General features: G+C 42.2%; 1 protein-coding gene across 4 annotated transcripts in view; it reads right to left on the bottom strand.

Moving 5' to 3' along the window:
- ASH1L (ASH1 like histone lysine methyltransferase) overlaps nt 1-21031 on the bottom strand; it is a 150316-nt gene that overhangs the window by 52989 nt on the left and 76296 nt on the right. For all 4 annotated transcript variants that reach the window (XM_043535000.1, XM_037883017.2, XM_037883020.2 and 1 more), the window contains 3 exons: nt 10821-10922; nt 5236-5974; nt 1284-1463 (listed from right to left, as the gene is read on the bottom strand). In XM_043535000.1, the coding sequence (XP_043390935.1) occupies nt 1284-1463; nt 5236-5974; nt 10821-10922 (1021 nt within the window). The remainder of the gene's footprint in view (nt 1-1283; nt 1464-5235; nt 5975-10820; nt 10923-21031) is intronic.

The following is a 21031-nucleotide window of genomic DNA, read 5'->3' as shown; positions in this document are numbered from 1 at the left end:
GATAAATCTAGATATTCACTTGAACTTTTAATGAAAATTTGAAAAGTGACATGTCTGCCCACCACACCTGCAATGAGTGCTCCAATTGTCTGGGTAGGCTTCTGGCAGGATCATTAACATTTTATTACAAAGAAAAAAAAGATTCTCAGTTCCTCAGCCATGGTAACATGTCTATCTGCTCCAGTGGGAATATTCTATTGTAAACAAAAATGCTCAGACAACTAGACATTTAACGCTTAATTTCAGAAAAGACTCATCTTGAGAAACAGAACATCCGAAGGACAGTACCACTATCACAGATGGGGGAGGAGGTGCTTTCTAACAAACAACAGCTGAATAAAAATGCAACTGCAGTCTCATTTTGGTCAAAACAAGAACCTCACAGCTTCTTCTTACAGTCTGGCTCAAATAACTACATTCTAATGTGAAAAGAGATGTAACTGGCAACAGTTACTAAACCATACACCAGCAGGTCTCACTGTAGTCTCTGAGGCATTTGCTTATTGTCTATGGAGAGCTCACTGGTCACATGATGCCTGCCCTCCTCTTGGTTTCCATCTGCCAAATCCCATTCAAAGGAAACTAAAAATACAATACTTTACTAACATAAACAATTGCTGTAGCTGCGGCAGGGATGTTATATGATCACAAATGGGAGGGGAAGTCGGTCCATGCAATCAGAAATGGGAGGAGAGATGTCCATGAAACACTCTCTCTATTAAGTTGTGAGCTACGTTGTGAAAAAAAGTTTAAAAATCTCAGTTCTTTACATTAAACATCACATATAAAAAGAAGCAGATGAACAGCACTTATCTGTAAAATGAATAGGAAGCAGAGATGCATCTTTGGTAAAACATGAAGTTCCCTCACTTTACGAGCCAGTCACACTAAAGATGACTGTGTTATCATAAATCAATAAAAGCAAGACAACTAATGGCCCTTTTTATGTTGACAGTGTGCTCAGTACCTGAGTATCTCAAGCTCCGCCAGCCCCTTTATTGTCATGATCTTTTAGGTTGTTGAATAAAGCTGTCTTACCTTCTTCAAGGCTGATACTCAGCAACACTTTCAGATTGCTGGCGGTTGTTTTCTGACTGGGGTTACATTTTAAATCTTCACTGGGTCAGATTCTGATAATTATCATGCATGTAATTTTTCACAGGCTTGAATTAAGTTGGTGGTTTTATTTCAGCTGCTTATTAGTAGCAGCTCTTCAAGGTTCTAGTTGAAAGAAGAGAGTTTCCTGGAATATCAGACAGCAGCGTTTCACTGGTACTACTTACTCTGTTGTTTTGTACACATCAGAGTACAGCCCCGCCTTCTGGTACTTCTTCTTTGGGGGCCTAGGAGCCTTTTTCTCACGCTGGGTAAAAGTGGGCAAATGCTGCTCAGTGTTTTCAGATTCATGTGCCTTCCCAATGGCTTCGAGGTGACTAGGTGATTCAGTTGATGTCTCAGAAAAGCTGGAAGAAAATGTAAAGATGAACTTATTTCAACAGTATTATTCTATATTGTACAAAGAAGCCCAACAAAGAAGTCTCTGAATGGCCAGATGACTTTATCAGATTAAAACTTTTTTTTGCCAATTTTTGCAATTGAGACAGGACATTTTACAAGTAACAATTAACTTTGTACAAAAACAAGAAATCAACTTTATTGGAGTGTAAAGCACAAAGTAACTTAAATATCTGTTTTATATATGTATAATCATAAACAAGTGTCTAGCAGTCTGTGCATGTATATACAAATAGGCACATATGCTCACACCATGTTACTAAATTTCTCCAGCCTACAGAGAGAAATATTTAAAACTTTAGAACTAATTTCATTTCAACGTAAATTCATTTTTGGTTCTGGAAACAGTAAGCTGTTTGTTAACAAACTGAGGAAGTTATTCAGCACTCCTCCAGAATTTTAAGATGGTTATTTTCCTCACAGTCATGAAGACCTAGGGCTTGATTCTCTCTCATTTATACTAATATATATCAGAAGTGACTCCACTAAAGTCAATGGGACAACCCAGTGTTGGTGAGTGTAACTGAGGGTATGTCTACTCTGCAAATGAAGGTGTGACTGCAGCGCAGGTAGGCATACCCATGCTAGCTTTAGTTTAGTTAGCGTGGGTAACAGTAGCAGTGAAGACCCAACGGCACAGAACCCAGGGTGGGCCAGGAACTTGAATACGTACCCAGAATGTCCACCAAAGCCTGCACCGCCACATCCATACTAACAACGTTACTTACGCCAATTAGATTAAAGCTAGAGTGGGTACACTTACCCGTGTTGCAAACACCCCTTCATTTATGGTGTAGATGTACCCTGAGAGGATAATCAGGTCCTTGGTTTCTAAACAGGGCTTGATGTAGTCTCTATGAAATGCCCTGATGATGGAATAATATTCAGGTGTTATAAAAACTGGGTATTAAACATAGGGTATGTCTACACTGCATGCCACTGGTATGTAGGGTATTTGTTGCTACATGCTGCAGTGAAAAGCAGGCTGCACTCATGCTGCAGTGTCTAGCTACACACATCAGGGAAAGACTTAGCAAGGTGGAGGCAGCAGCGAAAGGCTCTGTCAGCAGGAAGCTGCCGGAGCCTTTGTACGCTGCCTCCTTGCTCCCAGAGCCTTTCCTTGCTGCCGAAGCCTTTCCCTGTGGCAGAGAAAGACTCCAGCAGTGGGGAGGCAGCAAGACATCACATTGCTAAAAATAGCAGTATAGACAGGTGAGGCATTGCTTGGGTGCGTAGAGTACATACCCACAGGGTTCCTATTTATACCTGGACTAAAGGGCACGCAGTGTATGTATTCCACTCACCACCACAAGGAGTGTGCAATGTAGATGTGCTCATAATGGTCTTACCCACACCTGACCCATTCCAGAGTTCTCTATTTTGATGGGCTTGGTCTGCAACCCCATACAATATAGACTACTTTAAGCTTTGTTTCTAAAGCTATTGTAAAAGTAAGAATGGCAGCTTGCTGCTGCATAGGTTGAATTATTAGCTAATGAATGTCTGAAGCGGATGCTGACCCAGTACGGCCATTCTTATGATGTTATTTTAAGCAATGCAAAGTCTTGCTACCTTAAGAATCAAATAAGGAGCAACTTGTGATCTGTGGTGTTATATACAAATGCTAACAGTAAATACTGCCTGGCCAACACATCCTGGACCAGTGAGGGGAAAGTTCTACCCATATCTTACTGAGGGATACAGAGAAATACTGGCACTGAGATTTGTCCTTCTGTTGGTGAAGACTAACTGATGTCGAATTTAGCTTTCCCATACAAAGGAATTAGGTGGAGCTGTTGAAGTGCCATGGTTATGACAGGGTTCTGTTTTGCACTTAAACTGAGAGTTCAACCTCTTTTTTTTTTTGTACGAAAAAGACAGTATATCTGCCCCAATTTTTCTGTACATAACTTCTGAATAAAACTTATATTTGAAAATCCTCAGAAAATTCATCTATTAATTTTTGGGTTCTAATCAGTTTAAAATTGGCCTAAAAAGTTCACATTACTAAGTTTCACGATAATTTGGGCCCTTCTAGGATAAAAACTAAAAACACATTTTTAACATTCTACAATGAGAGTTTGGAGGTCTGGGGTAAATGTAATTTGTAGTTAATTAAACACAAACAATTATTAGCATTATTTGTCATAATTTAATCTTTATTTTCTGCAGTTAGCTGATGAAAATAATGGTTTATGTTACCTACTTCCACTCTCCAGTGCAGTATGTGGATACCTTTTTGAGCAGTTTAGGAAAGGAGTAAAACTACCTTTTGACATATGCCCCCAGTTATGTTCCCTGCATCTGAAATTGGGTTATGCCCACCTTCCAGCACCCTCTTCCCCAAACATAAGTGGGCATGATTTTCCAGAACTGTGCAGAATAGAGAGTAAGGAAAAGTTTGAGGCAAATGTGGTCTGTTTGTGGTGGTAAGTTTGGGGAAGGAGGTACTGGAAAAGTGGTATTCCTTTTGGGGAAGAGTTATATTTGTGGTCATCATCATAGCTTATCACTTCATTGTCTGTGGTGTACAGTGACTGCTGTAGTGGTAAGGTGTATGCCTTAAATTTTCTTTGCTTCTTGGTTTTATGTTGGGTATGTTGTATATAGATCGTCCTTAACTGACACAAAATGTAGTGGTTTTGTATAATAATTTATATTGGGTATATGCCACACTTGAAGAAAATTCAAGTCAAAGACCTCCCTGATGCATGGAACTGTTATTTTCACTTCTTCACTGGGTGGTGTAGGGACAATCTTTGTTATAACCTGTCACCCGAACTGTCAACTATAATTACAATAGCCTAAAAATATTTTTTGCTAATCAGAGTCAGACAAATAACTTCCATTAATTGCTCCATCTGAAGCACAAGCCCAGAAGGAGAATAGGTTTCTCCAAGATTTTCTGTATCCAGTGTTTGCAAGTCTGAATGTTAGAATTACTGTACTTTAGATGCCCTCTCATTTTGGTGAGTCCTATTCAATAGTTTAAAGATCCTATCTGAGATACCTTAAAGAGTGCTAATTTTAAGAAAGCGTTGGGCACCCCCCTTCTGAAAATCAAGTCCCTTTAAGGTTTCTCAAATTGGGCACCCTAATATTGAGGGACCCCAAAGCACAAGTTACTTCTAAAAATCTGAAAACCTAACTCCCTAATGGTAGTTCCTGCAGGTCCAGGCTGAAGCACACTGATAGAGCAATGAATGGGAAATGTATCTATTTAGGTACTTATATGGCTTTCATCATCATCATATCTGAAAGCATTAATTAATTTTATCCTCAGAGGCAAGTTTTATCCCTATTTGTAAATCTGAGGCACAACACAGATTCAGTAATTTGCCCAAGGTTACACAAGAAATCCACGGCTGAGCCAGGAATTTAACCCAGGTCTCCTAAGTCCAAATTTACCAACCTTTCTCCCTACAGAGCTACTGCTGCCTCCAGTACTACAGAGAAGAAAAGTACTTTGATATTAGGGCTACTGATTTAGCACTTTTAATGAACACCAAATTCACTTTAACAAAAAACAAAATTTAAAAAGAAGTTATAACTTAAAAATAGCACACGCTGATTCCCTCTGAATTGATTCCCTCTGTCAGAGAAATGCACCTAGCAGAGTATGTGAGATGGGGGATGGAATAGTTGAAGTTTTGGAGAAACACATTTCCTACAGGTTTCAATTGCCAATTCTTTGAAGGTACAGAAATGTAAAGGAATTACCTTTTATTACTCTCCTGCTCATCTTCTGGTACAGACTTCTGTCTTTTCCTGGCCTGTTCCTCTGTAAGCCATCTCTTCCTCTTCCACCCTTTTCTGTGCTCTGCATTCAAGTTCACACTCTGTACTACAGCTTCGATTACATCTGTGATAGTATCAGGTCCAAGGTGTAAAGTGTTGCTCTCCTTCCTTCCCTCTAACTCCTGACTGACAAACCGAGCTGCCTGGAAAGCCTGCATTGAAACTACAGCCTGTAGTGGGTATTTCCGGGGCCTGCCTGGCTTGCGCTTCACAAAGTTATTCCCTGTCCGTGACTGCCTTTGCAGCTTTTTGGCTTTTAGAATTTTATTGACGTGGTCCAGATTTTTCTTGGTTGCCAAAATCTTGTTGTAACTACACATTTTTCTAGCCTGTCGCTGCATAGCTTCAACCACACTTCTCTTCAGATGATGTGGGGAGTAGCTGCTTGGTAATCTGTCTGAAAGAAGTGAGATGCCATCATTGCAAGAGTCACTTGGAACTGCTGGAACTAACAGACTGTCCTGTTTTCCCAGGACTCTCTCCCTGTTGTGGTTTCGACCAGGGCTAGCTGAAGGTGGAACAGATACATTTGCAATGACTGCTTCTATGGTTTTGTCCAGTGCAGCCTGGCTGTCATGTTGTGCCATGCGCTGCAGTAAACTATCCACTGAATCATCTACAGCAATCCCCAGTTTTGCTCCTCGTGTAGGTATTCCAATCACTGGAAAACACAAATAAACATAAGCATACTAGAACAGATTTTAGTTATGATCATCACTAAATTCTATGAGGTTTAAAACAAATTCCAATGGCTACATGTCCCCCTTGATCTCAAAATACTAAGGAGATATTGCCAAATTTTAATGTCTTATAATAGAGCTTCCAATAATTACACATTGTAAAGATACTTGTTTTTGTAACAAAGTCTTACTAGGTAGGAGGTCTAGGGATGGAAGTAAGAGGGGTACCTGCATTCTGTCCTATGAATTTCTTTCACATTTTTCTTTTCTCTTTGATCTAACCAGATCAGCACACCTTGTTTTCCCTCTTCAGTTTCTTTCAGGGCAGAATGATAAAGGCATTATCAATTAAAAAAAAGCCTGAAAGGATGCATTAGTCTGCAGCAGTAAAGTGCTTAAGAGTATGCCACTTTTCTTCTTATGTTCTGATCCTGAAAACACTTGTGCACATGAATTCAAGTGTGAAAGTGTTTTCAGGATTGGGGGGCTTTGAATTGTAAGCTCTTCAGGGTAGCGATCATGTCTTTGTATGTGTTTGTAAAGTACCATGAAAGGGGATGATCCAAACCATTATCATAATTATAACTGTTCCTCCCTACCCCTGCTCAGATGGTGATCAGCATTTGGAATCTTGTCTCCAGAACTGCCTGCAGAATCCAATATATTGGAATTTAAATAAAGAAAAATTACTTTGACACCAAGGATGCCCTGGAAAGTAAGTTGGGTAGGACTCAGGATCACAAACACTGGAGAAAAAGGACTGCTATTGTTGGGTTCAGAAACAAATTTTCCCCAGTGGGATCAATTCCTATACAAATAATAACATTCTCAGAAATTCTGTGAACACATAATTTAAACGCTGATCAAATGTTAAGCACTATTTCAAATCATTAGCTACACTGCTAATGAAACTGACTGTGCATTAAGGAAATGACCTGGAATACCTGGAGAAAGCAGCAAGATCATTTACACAGGAAACAAACTTAGCCCATTTTTTAAACAACATGAATGCTATTCTATGTGCTTTGCATCTTCATCTTTACACTGTTACTTGGAAGAGAGAGTTTCCAGATCAGCCATGCTGTTTATGCAGTATAAGAAGGGATTTGTTCCAAATGAACTATTTCCCAAAGATGCCCTGTTGGTTTTTACAGATAAGATTTATTAGAAGAAACTCTGCTCTCTATGGAATAAAAGGAATGCTCTTAGTCTTCTCATAAATATATTTCAGTTACACATTTGCATTTACAAAATGTTACAGTAATTATTGCCAATTATTGAGATTACATCTACTTAAACGGCTGGTAGGTAAGACAGTAGAGTGTCTTTTGGTGTAAGCATAACTTTTAAAGGAAAGACACCATGAAGCATTGCTGTCAACAAGGTTTGTATTTTCTGGCAGGAGGGAGATTGTCTGTTAGCTCAGTGGTTCTCAATGAGGGGTACACGTACCCTGGGGGTACACAGAGGTCTTCCAGAGGGTACATCAACTCATCTAGATATTTGCCAAGTTTTACAACAGGCTATATAAAAAGCACTAGCAAAATCAGTACTACAATTTCATACGGAAAATGACTTGTTTATGATGCTCTATATACTATATCAGCAGTTCTCAAACTGTGGGTTGTGACCCCAAAGTGGGTCGTGAGTTCGTTTTCATGGGGTTGCCAGGGCCGGTGTTAGACTAGCTGGGACCCAGGGCAGAAAACCAAAGCCCGAGCCCCCCAGCCTGGGGCTGAAGCCGAAGCCCAAGTAACTTAGCTTTGCGGATCCTCCTGTGGCGTGGGGCCCCAGGCAAATGTCCTGCTTGCCAGCCCCAATGCTGGCCCTGAGAGTAGTAACAGACTCAATATTTTGAAAAATGTAATTGTTGCTGTTGCTTCACTGGCTCCCAGAATGACAAGTCTCACAAGAGAAAAACAGGCTCAAGTATCACACTGAAATATAAGTACGATATTTATAGTCCAATTTATTTTTTTTTTATAATTATATGGTAAAAATGAGAAAGTAAGCAATTTTTCAGTAGCAGTGTGTTATGACACTTTTGTATTTTTTATCTGATTTTGTAAGCAAGTCGTTTTTAAGTGAGGTGAATCTTGGGGTACGCAAGACAGATCAGATTCCTGAAAGGGGTACAGTAGTCTGGAATGATTGAGAGCCACTGCATTAGCTGACAGATAAGACACAAACAATTGAAGATAAACCTTTGTGTTCACCAGTCCAAGTCAAATACTCAGAAGACAAGAAAAAGAATATTAATGAAACTGCACACACTGCTGAGTTCTCAAAGTAACAAATCTACAAACACAAGTGACAATTTTCAGAGATAGAAGGCAACTTAAATGAGAAAAAACTGGCCATTCAACTTCTAAAATCTTCTTATGACCAAATCACTTCTTAAAGGTGTTTGGAAAGAAATACAAGAACACGGGTTAGGTCACAGCTATTAGGGTCAACTGTGAACACTTAGAAAACTCAGTAACCTCATTCTCACTGAAACAAGGGGAAGATTCACACTGTCTGCTTTCAATTTTAGATGCAATATTAAAAACAAATAAATCATCCTTAGCTCTGTTACAACTTTTTAGATAAAAAATGCTAAGGAAATGGAATGTCTCTGGGATTCCTTATAAGCACACCATCTGTTTAGTAAACTGAGCTATTGTAAACAGCTGCACTAACTGAAGATAATCAAACTACACAATACAACACATTTTCGGACGTGTCATTTGATGGTCTGTCCTTGAACTGGTGTTCCTGTTTTGAAACTAATCCAAAAAGGATCAGACAAAGTGTATGATCCCAATGACAGCTGCAGCACTGGTCATGCATGCCTAGAGCACTTGCTAACAAAGACGCTTTCTATGACAAAAACATTGAAATACACAATGTGCTCACGATCTACAAAGAATTTAAAGACAGAAATGGTCACACCAGAAGCCCTAGCAGCTTCATCTTTATGGCGATGATAAATTTGTCATTCAGTTTTCTACTTGCACTCTTCTTGCACAAGAGATATCCTGAATTTCCAATGTCTGCCTGTACACAGACTTGTGCCAGTGGGTTAAATCAACTTTTTAATTGTCTCTTTAAAATGAACGTGTAAACAAGTCAAATGGAACATCTTTGCTCTGTACAGGAATATGCTAAAAAAACCTTTAAATTTCTCTGTTTAAATTAAGGATCTGAGCAATTTTGGCACCTTGTGGACCCTTGGAAATCATAAAAAATAACAACAATTTCTGCAACGACTGATGGCTGTGCCACCAATCCAATTTATGTTGTAATCGATGATGAATGCTGCCAATCAACTGCATATGGCCATACCACCAGTTTACATAAGTGCACTTGAATCCAATTTACACAGCCAACAACAGCCATACTACTAATCTAATTACATACTGACATAGTCTGTTTTTGGATTTTCAAGGTGCTCACCACCATATTATTTAACAATTATATTGTTAAATATTGTATATAGTCATTGTGATAGGCACTATACAAGCATACAATAAATGATAGTACACTACCCAAAGCACTTATTATGAAGCTGGGCAGAATTCTATTTTTATTTTTTTATAATTTCAATGGATAATATCAATGTTTATTTTTAAGCTTTTTTTAAAATGTTCATCTATTTAAATTTTCACAGTTGTGGGAAATTGTGGGGGAAATCAGACAATTATTATTTAATGACAGTAGACACTGAGATTCAAAGCCTTAAAGCTTTATAATCATTAATGATGAATTGTATATGATGACACTGACAAAGTAAATATCCTTAAATAAAAATCTCAAGTTCTCAAGAAGCATTTTTCTTACTTTGCCTATTCGTACATTTTGATTAATATCAGTAGAAATATTTTTTTGTTGGTTTGTGTGTATACACTCAAATTGACATTTACCAATAAAAATCTAATCCTCCCAAGCCTATTTATAATCTAAAACACAAGAAGTGACAAGTGGATGAGACAAACAAGCCAGGGTAACAGGGAGACAGGGTCACAAATCTGTGCACAGTTCTTAGTCAAGGATGTGCACAGTTCTTAGTCATTCTGTAGCAATGATCACACCTTGCCATCTGCCAAGATGTTATCACGTTGCTGTTTTCTGCATGCATTATGCAGGCAGTGAGCTTTGAAGAAGGGGTGGTACTTTATAGATTTTCACTGTACACTTTTCCCACATAGGAGAGCGCATGAATGGTTGATCAGAGAAGAAGGTGACTGAGGCTGCATCATTGCTCATGATTTATTAAACTTTCCAGTGCCCCTTACTTCAATAAGTAGAATTATTCTTCATTGGTGTCTTCCAGGAGAAATGTTACTGAACTATTTTGTAGTCACCCATTAGAGGGAAAGTACACATAAAGGTGAGAGAGAAGTGTCAAGTCTTTGTGTCATCCTTATGTCGGATAAAGGAAAATGCACTTTTTCTTTCTTCTTTCACTAATAATGGCCGATCTTGTTCTGCCCCTTTTTTCCCCTTCATTTTTAATTTTTTTTTTTAAAAAGGAAATAGCCTCTGTACAGAGAACAGGTATGGCCAGTTCCAGACCCAAAGATGACAGTATCTCAGAGGAATGGCCCAACCAAAAGCAAGGGCTACAACAGAAACTGTTTTGCAACATTAACTCCTGCTTTAAGAAAGGGCATGGGACACAACTGAAAGCTTCTATTGGGGTGGGTGAGCCCAGCACCTGTGTGCTGAGGTACTAGTGCGGTTAGGTCTCCTCCTCTTGAACTGCTGCCTTCCCTATCTATTGTAGTGCAGACCTCAGCATAGTATCTATCCTGACAACCTTGGTGAAGAGCAAATGTTACTTGCCTGTAGAAGATGTGCTCTCAGAAGTAGATCTCTTTCTGGAAGGACTGCAATTTGTGCTCTCCGTCTGTCTCTGGGAGGGCTTGTCCTGTGCTGGCAAGGTGCCTGAAAAGCAGAGAAGAGAAAACAAAAGCCCAAGAGAACTTAAATTAACTTAAAACTAGAAATGCCAATGAAACACATTCCAGATGTCAAATGTTTAAAGCAGGATAACAATTTTTACCAGAAATAACACTTGTTTGTATGGGGCACGCAAGTGGGGAAGGGCAGAGTTTCTCAGGTCCGATGGTTAGTAACAATCAAAAACACTACCCTCCTAGAAAGAGGGGGCTGTTTTACTTTTAAACTAACTTTTACTATATGTATTTCCGATTAAAGGCCTACTTTTAAGCTCATGGTTGTAAATCAGCAACAGTATACACACTCCCCCAACACCTCACTTTGCAGGAAAATAAACAAGACTAGAAGAATTCTTGCATCTCTGGGTACATACATTTTGCATTTTTAAAGTGAGTGGAGCTATCTGTATCTGCAAAGTTCAATGCTTTATATGCACAAGCACAAGAGAAGGCTAGGTAGAGGACCACATAGAAATTTGGCACTTAATCTCCAAAAATAATATGTAATAATAAGGTAAATCATATTACAATTCTAATGAACATAAATGAGCTGCCTGCATGAGATTGTGAAATATTTAACAGATTTTATCCATGTCCTAGCTGAATATTTCATGTCTTGGAGTAATGAGGGCCACAAACCCAGCACACTGGGTATTCTGCTCTATGCAGCCTTGGAGGCAGACCAACCCTGTCAATCAGAGGCAGGGCAGGTGTGGTTCCACCGCCGAGAAACCGCCAGTTGAGACATTTCCATAGCCTAGGAAAAATTAAGCACTCTATATCAGTAAGGAAAATGAGTCATTAAGACTGAACAGAACAAGGAATTCTGCAGAGCAAGGAATTCAATGAATAACAAACTTTGAGTGCCAAATAATAAGTCAGTATTTTTCCCCACTTAACAGCCCATTTAGTGTGGATTGAATCTGTGGACCTCATTATTCTAAGAAAGGTAGTTTTCAGGTAAGACATGGATATATTTTCCTTTTCTTATATGTAATGAGGTCCCCAGATCCATGACACTGGGATTTTATAGCAGTGTTCGCTCAGGAGGGAACTATATACAGATATGCACAGAGGTGAAAGGGAATAACCTTTTCCAAATAGTTACAAGGATGCTACAGTGAAGAGCACCATCTACTCAAGGCAGCATCAGATGATGACTGGATGTCCAACTTGTAGAATTTTAAAGGTGGCATGAATAGATGAATAGGTGGCTGGTTTACAGATTTTCTTGTATGGGGCATATGGTCTTTCTGCCCATGAAGCTGCCTTGGCTCTGAGGCAGTGAACTCTGATATTGGAAAATGCAATTAGGCTTTTTGACTTGTACGCCTCTGAGATACAATATCTCAGCCACCTGGAAGGGAGGATTTTGAAGCCTTCTTTCCCTCTAAACAGTGGATAAAAAGCATTAAAAAAGTGTTTGTCATTCTGACCTGTGCTCTGTAGTGAATATATACATTGAGATCTCTGGACATCCAAAGTATGCCACAATTTCTCTTTGGAGTGTGACAGAACTTGACAGAAAGAGGGAAGAACAATTTCCTGTGCTCTAGGGAGCTTGGAGTTAGTCTTGATTATGAAGACAGGGTCGGTTCTGAGTATCACTTTAGCCTTATAGAACATGCAGTAATGAAGTTCCAGGAAAAGAGCTCCTAACTCAAACACCCTGCAAACAGACATAATTCTCATGAAACAAAGCCATTTTAATGGTTAGAAAGTAATAAGATACCTTCACGAGTGGTTCAAATGGAGGCCCTATGACAACATTCAGAACCAGGTATAATTCCATAAAATAACTTTATGCACATCAGGAGGATGTAGAGGAGATTATGCTCTCATAAGAAAAATGCTGGATAACTGGGTATGATGAAAATTCAACAGTTTTCTACCACACAGGGGATGCTAGACAAAGTAGCACCTTGATCTTTGTGTTTGAACTGTCAGGTCTAACCTGAGTCTATTCTGAAGATATGCGAGAATCTGTGGTACCAATACAGGTGAGAGGGGGTAAGGAGGGGTCAGACCCTTGACCTGGGACTAATGGTTAAAGCTCAACCATGCCCTTGAATACACTGAGTAGATTTATTTCTGGAAGCTAAAATAGTGGATATTATCTCTCTGAGTTACCTCTGACTTAAGAGGTTCTGTCCAAAAACCAGACAGCTAGTCGCAGACTGTCTGGATTTTGATTGGCCCGTGTAATATCATATCTCTTCTAGATGGAAGGCAGAAGAGTGATCTTTATACCCTGTGAAGGGGATCAAAGACCCAAGGCCTCCTTGGCCAGAATAGGGATAACAGAATTACCAGTTCTGCTTCACTCCTGATCTTCTGTAGAATTCTGAGGACATAAAAAGGGAGGGAAGGCATGTAAGAGTCCCTTTTGGCCATAGTTACAACAAAGCCTTTGTTGCCTTGGGTCTGTGATCCCACCAGTAAGGGCTTGTCTACACTTACATTTTATAGCGCTCTAACTTCCTGGATCAGGGGTGTGAAAAATCACCCCCCCTGAGCGCAGCAAGTCTGAACGCTTTAAAGCGCTAGTGTGGACAGGCTCCGAGCGCTGGAAGCCGCGCTCATGGAGGTGGATTACCGGGAGCGCTGGGAGAACTCTCTCCCAGCACTTGCGCACGACCACACTTGCACTTCAAAGCGCTGCCACGGGAGCACTCCCATGGCAGCGCTTTGAAGTTTCTAGTGTAGCCATGCCCTAAGAGAATAACTCTGAAACCATGCAATTCAGGTGGGAGGCAAACAGATCTATTGCTGAGAGAGTAACATTGTATACCAGGAGATGAAACACCTCTAAGGTGTAGTTTTCATTCTGGATGTTCTAGCTTTTGCTTCTTGAGCCAGTTGGCTGTAGCATTCAATTTGCCTTGGATAAGAAAAAAGTGAATTGACTGCAGATTCTCCTTTGCCCAAGTCATCAGGAGGTGAGTTTCTCTTTGAAGGACAGTAGACCTTGTTCCCTTAATCTGCTGTTGTATGATAGGGCTGAGCTGTTGTCTATCCTGATCAGCACTTGAGGTAAGTCCAGAGATGGGAGCAGAGCCTTGAGACCATACTGGATTGCCCTGAGCTCTCCTCAGTTTATGGTATGCTTGTGCTATTGTTTGGACTAGATTCTTTGTACAATCTTTGTCCCTTCATGAACAACCTGGGAATTCTCCTGGCGTGATATACCTTAGCTGAGCAGTGGATAAGAGACAGTTGAGGGAGCGATAAAATGAAGTTCTGTAGTGGCCTCATGTGAGCACTGATGCACTAAGAATATCCATATGGGAGACCACCAATCCCAGAAGAGACAGAAACATATGAATGGATACTCTCCCCTTGAGAAGTTGACCATTTTAATAAGATGTGTCTGCTTCTCATTTGTTTCCTGCAATTTGTAGAGGACAGTTACTGTTCCCACTCAGACTGTGAATATGCTGAGACTGCAAACTGACTCTCACAAAACCATGGCTCTGCAGCCCTTATTGCTTTGACAGTACAGTCCACACTGACTGACTGAGGCTCAGAAAAGGAGGTCACCCAGAAAGGGGGAGACTGGAACCTTCCTTTCTGACGGCTGATATTAACACTAGCAGCATTTGTGTAGACACTTGCAGTGCTGTGGTCAAACCAAATGGCAAGGGCTTGTATTGGTAATGTTGTGCTCCAACAGCAAAGGTGAAGCAGCACCTGTGAGACTGACAAATTGAGTTTCTCGGACGTTTTACAGATGTCATGCAGCCCCCTCTGTGGATGGCAGTTAGTCTGGATTTTAAGGTCTCCATCTTGAATTTATTTATTTTTTAATCTGTTGAGATACCTGATGTTGAGAACTGCTCTGTAGTCTTCTGATTTTTTTTAAACGAGAAACAATATGGAATAAGGCCTTTTTTCTCCTGAAGAAGTGGAGACAGGTTCAATTGCTCCCATTTGCAGGAGATGTAGGATGGCTGTCTGTATGCCCTGACTACTCTTCAAGCAAAACCTCCTAGGCTGTGCAAATGTTTTAATTGGTTGACAGAGAACCACACTGTCTGCCCATGTTAGCTCTTCAGGGCACACAGGGTGTGTCTACACTGCAAAATCATCATCAGCAAGTCTCAGAGCCCAGGTCAGCTGACTTGGGCTTGCATAATGAGGCTAAAACCAGCACTGTAGACATTCCCACTTGGGCTGGGGCTCTGAAACCAACAAGAGGGGTGGACCTCAGAGCTTTAGCTCCAGACTAAGTTGGAACATCTACACATTGTTATTTGTAGCCCGGTAGTGCAAGCCCCAGGAGCCCAAGTCAGTTGACCTGGCCTCTGAGACACGCTACCACAGAGTTTTTTCTTTTTCTTTTGCAGTGTAGACGTACCCTTAGGGAAGGGGTGGGCAAACTTTTTAGCCTGAGGGCCACATCTAGGTATGGAAATTGTATGACGGTCATGAATGCTCACGAAATTGGGGTTGGGGTGCAGGACGGAGGAAGGGCTCTGTCTGGGGGTGCAGGCTCTGGGGTGGGGCCAGAAATGAGGAATTCAGGGTGCGGGAGGGGTCTCTGGGCTGGAGGTGTGGGCTCTGGGGTGGGGCTGGGGATGAGGGATTTGGGGTGTAGAAGGGTACTTCAGGCTGGGACCAATGGGTTCGGAGGGTGGGAGCGGGATCAGGGCTGGGACAGGGGGTTGGGGCATGGGGGGGTGAGGGCTCTGGGGTGTGGCCAGAAATGAGTTCAGGGTGCGGGAGGGGGCTCCAGGCTGGGGCAGGAGTGTGTGTGTGGGGGTGAGAGCTCCGGCTGTGGGTGCAGGTTCTGGGGTGGGGCTGGGGATGAGGGGTGTGGGGTGCAGGAGAGTGCTCCAGGCTGGGATCGAGCGGTTTGGAGGGCAGGAAGGGGATCAGGGCTGGGGCAGAGGATTGGGGCGCAGGAGGGACTCAGGAATGCAGGCTCCGGGCTGCACATACCTCAAGCAGCTCCCGGAAGCAGTGGCACGTCCCCACTCCAGCTCCTACCCGGAGGCGCGGCCAGGGGGCTCTGCGCGCTTCCCCGTCTGCAGGCACCGCCCCTACAGCTCCCATTGGCTGCAGCTCCCGGCCAATGAGAGCTGCGGGGGCGGCGCTTGGGGCGGGGGTAGTATGCAGAGCCCCCAGGCTGACCTTAAACATAGGAGCCAGAAGGGGGGCATGCTGCTGCTTCCAGGAGTTGCGCGAAGCGGCTCCCGACCCTGCTCCCCAGCTGGAGAGCGGGAGCGGGGCAAGCCCCACACCCCACTCCCCAGCAGGAGCTCAAGGGCAGATTAAATCGGCTGGCGGGCCGGATGTCACCTGCGGGCCGTAGTTTGCCTACCCCTGCCTTGGGGTGTTAGATAACAGTTCTCTTTTGTTTATATATTTATTCTTGTTGGCCAGATGCCCTTGATAGTGTTTATGCCTGAAGGAGGTGGAGATTATGCCTGCCTGGATCTGGCTGCCTACAAAGGGCCTGTATAGTGAGGAGGCCACTCTTTCAGGTAAAAAATTTTCCCAGTTAGAAATGACGAGTACTTCACCACCAGGGGAAAAGGCACATATATCTTTGGTAGTGACACCAGGATAAATTTTGACTGGTGCATTCTGAGGAACCTTCTGGCTTCATAGAATGAAGTCCAGGGGACATGTGGGATAGAAGAAATAGTGGGAAAAGAGCAATAACTAAGACATTAGGACCTTGTGATCCACAGCAACAGCTGAAAATGACAATCCAATATTTAAGACATGGCAACCTGCAGTGGCAGCTGAAGACAACAGCCCAATGCTTTTCCAGTTTTTAGATCTGACAAGAAATCCCTATTCCACTATTACACATTCACTGGGTGCATGACCAGAGATACATAGCTATAGCCTGTCTAAGGCATCTGCAGAGATAATTGTAGTTCACAATACACTTTCCCTGAAAGTCTATTCTTTGTGTCAGGTTTCAGAGTAGCAGCCGTGTTAGTCTGTATGCGCAAAAAGAAAAGGAGTACTTGTGGCACCTTAGAGACTAACAAATTTATTTGAACATAAGCTTTTGTGGGCTACAGCTAACTTCATCGGATGCATTCAGTGGAAAATACAGTGGGGAGATTTATATACATAGAGAACATGAAACAATCATACACACTGTAATGAGAGTGATCAGGTAAGGTGAGCTATTACCAGCAGGAGAGCGGGGGAAGGAGGGGAATCTTTTGTAGTGATAATCAAGGTGGGCCATTTCTAGCAGTTGACAAGAACATCTGAGGAACAGTGTGTGTGGGGGGGGAAATAAACATGGGGAAATAGCGCCACTGATTTGAAGGTATACATTGTCCCCAAATGTTACAGACCTAAAAGTTGCAATTCTTCAACAAAAAAATTTCAAAAACAGACTCCAACGAGAGACTGCTGAATTGGAATTAATTTGCAAACTGGATACAATTAACTTAGGCTTGAATAAGACTGGGAGTGGATGGGTCATTACACAAAGTAAAGCTATTTCCCCATGCTTATTCCCCCCCCCCCCCGCCACTGTTCCTCAGACGTTCTTGTCAACTGCTGGAAATGGCCCACCTTGATTATCACTACAAAAGACCCCGCCCCCCCCCCCAATAGCTCACCTTACCTGATCACTCTCATTACAGTGTGTATGATTGTTTCATGTTCTCTATGTATATAAATCTCCCCACTGTATTTTCCACTGAATGCATCCGATGAAGTGAGCTCTAGCTCACGAAAGCTTATGCTCAAATAAATTTGTTAGTCTCTAAGGTGCCACAAGTACACCTATTCTTTGTGTGTGGGGTTCCCCCGCAGGATTTTAACAACTGATAATTAGCTATGATCTGGTGTGTTAGCTTTCTTCCCCTAAGCAGGGAGAATCTCCTTTTTGGGGTTGTGTGTATGAATGCCTAGAGGAAACAGAATATGTCTATGGCTTGGTCTTTTTTGCATTGATTTGCCATGCTGCACTTTATGAAGGAGAGCAGGGGATCTAAATGCTGGTGGATTATCCTGGGCTGCACTCCATGAAGGTGAGCAAGAGAACTAGGTACAGAAGAATATCTGCCCTGTCACAGTCCATGAAGTTGAACAGGAGAACAAGGCATTGAGAATTTTTGCCCTGCTGCCCTCCATGACGGTGACCAATGGAACCATATACTGAGGATTATCTGCCCTGCTGCACTCCATGAAAATGAGCAAGGGAGCAAGGTGCTGAGGATTATCAGGCTGTCTGCACTACGCAGACTTATGCAGTTTGAGGGAAACAGACTACACTTTGTGCCTCTAGAGGGCCTCCTAGAGGAATCCCCTAAATCAGATTTTTCAGTAGATGAAGAGAATTAGGGGCTCTTGTGTGCGTGTGTGTGTACGCACTTTATATTAGGGTGTCTACAGGGGTCTGAACATCTGTGAGACCTCTTTCTTACGACTCCCCTTGATCATCCTCCTCCTCAGGAGGGAGAGAAATTTCAAACTGATGGTTCCCTGGAAGGTAGCAGGACCTTGTGGTTATTCTTTTGAGTGGCTTTCTTGCCCTGAGAAACAGTTTTGTGCTGGACTGGGTCCAGAAGGCAACTTCCCAGGTCCCAGGCTTTGTTTAAGGGAGATTCCTGGATGTGGCCTGGAGATAGGTTAAGCCCACAGCGGTGGCCACACCAAAGACACCAGGCTTCAACCCTGGACATTCAAAGGGAGTCCTTGACCCATTTGCTGCACTAGAAGACAGCATTGGGCTGACATTGCTGTCAGGGTGTAATCCACCCTGAGCCACTGCAGGGTTGGGCAGTGGGCATGCTATAGAATGGAGGAAGGAGCTGGGTCCAAGGGCCTCTTACCAGGCTCTGCTTGCTCTGTCTCTGGATCCTTGACAGTACAGTAGTTCCCTGCCGCTGTAGCGGCATGGGGGTGGGACTGGGCAGTTGCTTCAAGGTCAACACACAGGGCTGTGAATGTGGGCTCCAGTGGTTGAGAGGAAGCTTCCCTTGCCTTTTGATCCTGTGGTTCCACATGGGGAGCAGCTGCCAGTACTGCCTGCTGATCCCAAGACTGCCTGCTGCTGTCATCTGTGCCAGGCCTGGGGGATTTTGCTGTTGCTGAGGTGCTGCCACTGCTTCCTGGGAGCTCTCCTGCTCAGAGGAGGAGGCTGCTGGGAACCCTACCCCTGTCTGAGCACCTGAAACAGATCTGGGTCTTCAAAGAACAGGCACAGATCTCCATGCAGGCATTTAATCAGCAGAGAAAGTTCAGGAAACATCTGGTTCTCCCCTCTCAGCCTTCTCTGCCATGCTGCTCTCGGTGTAGGTGAGCAGGGAGCATGGAAGGTTCCAGCAAATGAGGAGAAAGGGAATCCTCTCTGCCAATAAAAGCAAACCCCTATAGGCCTGGAGATCTTAAGCTCTTTTCCTCTTTCTTCTTCTTCTTTACATATGCTCTTCAACAGGAGGCGCTGGTCTTCCTGACTGTACCTGGAAAGGCAGACGAAATCTGGAGGGTTTCTCAGAGATGGAGCCTCCAACGCTGCACAGAATAGAGTACGCAAAGCCATAGATCTGTGGACCTTATTACAAATAAGAATTACTCCAGGCAATTAAATAGAGTGAAATCCTGGTCCTACTGAAGTCAATGAGAGTTTTGCCATTGACTCAAATGTGGCCAAGATTTCACCCACACACTGTTTACATTACTAGATTTGTAATAATATAGAAAATGGAGATTAATCTTATGTTGCCACGATAAAGCCAATATGCCAGTTATGAATGGTGGCTGTGCGATCTTCAAGTAGTACTGAGAGATTGTGGATATGTCTACACTGCAACTGGGAGGTGTGACTGAATCACATGTAGACATACCTGAGCTAGCTAGAGTATGTATCCAAATTTACTGGTAGACAGGGCTAGCCTTTGTAACTGCCTGTTCTGCCATGATTTCACTGCTATTGTTATTCAAGCTAGCTTCGATCAGTATCTACATGTGCTGCAATGACACCTCTTGATTTCAGTGTAGATATATACCCTAAGAGGCAAGCTAGCTCTGCAGGACAGGGACAGTCTTCTTGTCGTGTATCTGTACAGAACTACATGAGTGGGGCTCCTAAGCACTATTACATTAAAAATAAATAATAAAAATAATAATATAATGTAAATCTATAGTTGGTGGTGAAAGGCTAAAGATTTTTTTTCTCAAAGTACTCAAGCATGCTGTTAACCATGAATCTTCTTAAATACTTTCTCAGTCATTGTATTCAGTGAGCAATAATTACTAAATTATAACTGTAAAAAAGTAAAGTTGCATTAAGAAACTACTGTCAAAGGCTTAATAAAAAAGTGCCCATATACTTGTAAGAAGAGTGTTGCAACTTTTATGTAAAATTGGCTTACATATGTCTCATCGAAAGAAACTTCCTTAAGCAAATGGCAGAAATATATTTGGAGGCATGGGTTTCAACCATAAACTGAGAACAGGCTCTTACATCCAAAAAGATTTACAAACACAGGAATAAATCCATCTACATGTAACATGCAGATATGGTCAGCCACTGCTTAGAAGAATCAAGACCAAATAAAAATAAAAATAAATCCATCTTTTCTGTTGGCTCCTTAGTGCTCTCCAGACAGAACCTAAGAATCTGAATCACATAAATGGTAGCCAAATTCTTTCACTTGCAGACTTCAGGTAAGGACAAAAGAGAAATTTCTCAATTAAAAGAAGGCAAACTGACACAGGTTCCAAGGAGAGATAACTGGATATAACCTCAAAAAGAAAAGGAGTACTTGTGGCACCTTAGAGACTAACAAATTTATTTGAGCATAAGCTTTTGCGAGCTACACGAGTACTCCTTTTCTTTTTGCGGATAAAGACTAACACGGCTGCTACTCTGAAACCTGGATATAACCTGACAGCTAACCCAATATACATTGTATAAGAAATATGAGAGGAAATGGTTCTAAATAATTTTTTTTTAAAATTCTCGCTGTGGACTTTTTCTGCCTGTGTTCTGAGACATTAACTAGTAAGTGAGAGTGGGTCCTCCTCTAGATGACCAAATTCGCAATAAGCAGCCGAGCAATCAGGATCATGAAGAGTTTTGGAAGCCTCTGCTTGTCTCCTCCCACTATGCTG

Source organism: Chelonia mydas, chromosome 24, assembly GCF_015237465.2.
Source record: "Chelonia mydas isolate rCheMyd1 chromosome 24, rCheMyd1.pri.v2, whole genome shotgun sequence".
NCBI classification, from domain to species: domain Eukaryota; kingdom Metazoa; phylum Chordata; order Testudines; family Cheloniidae; genus Chelonia; species Chelonia mydas.
This window is presented reverse-complemented; position numbering and strand designations above follow the sequence as displayed.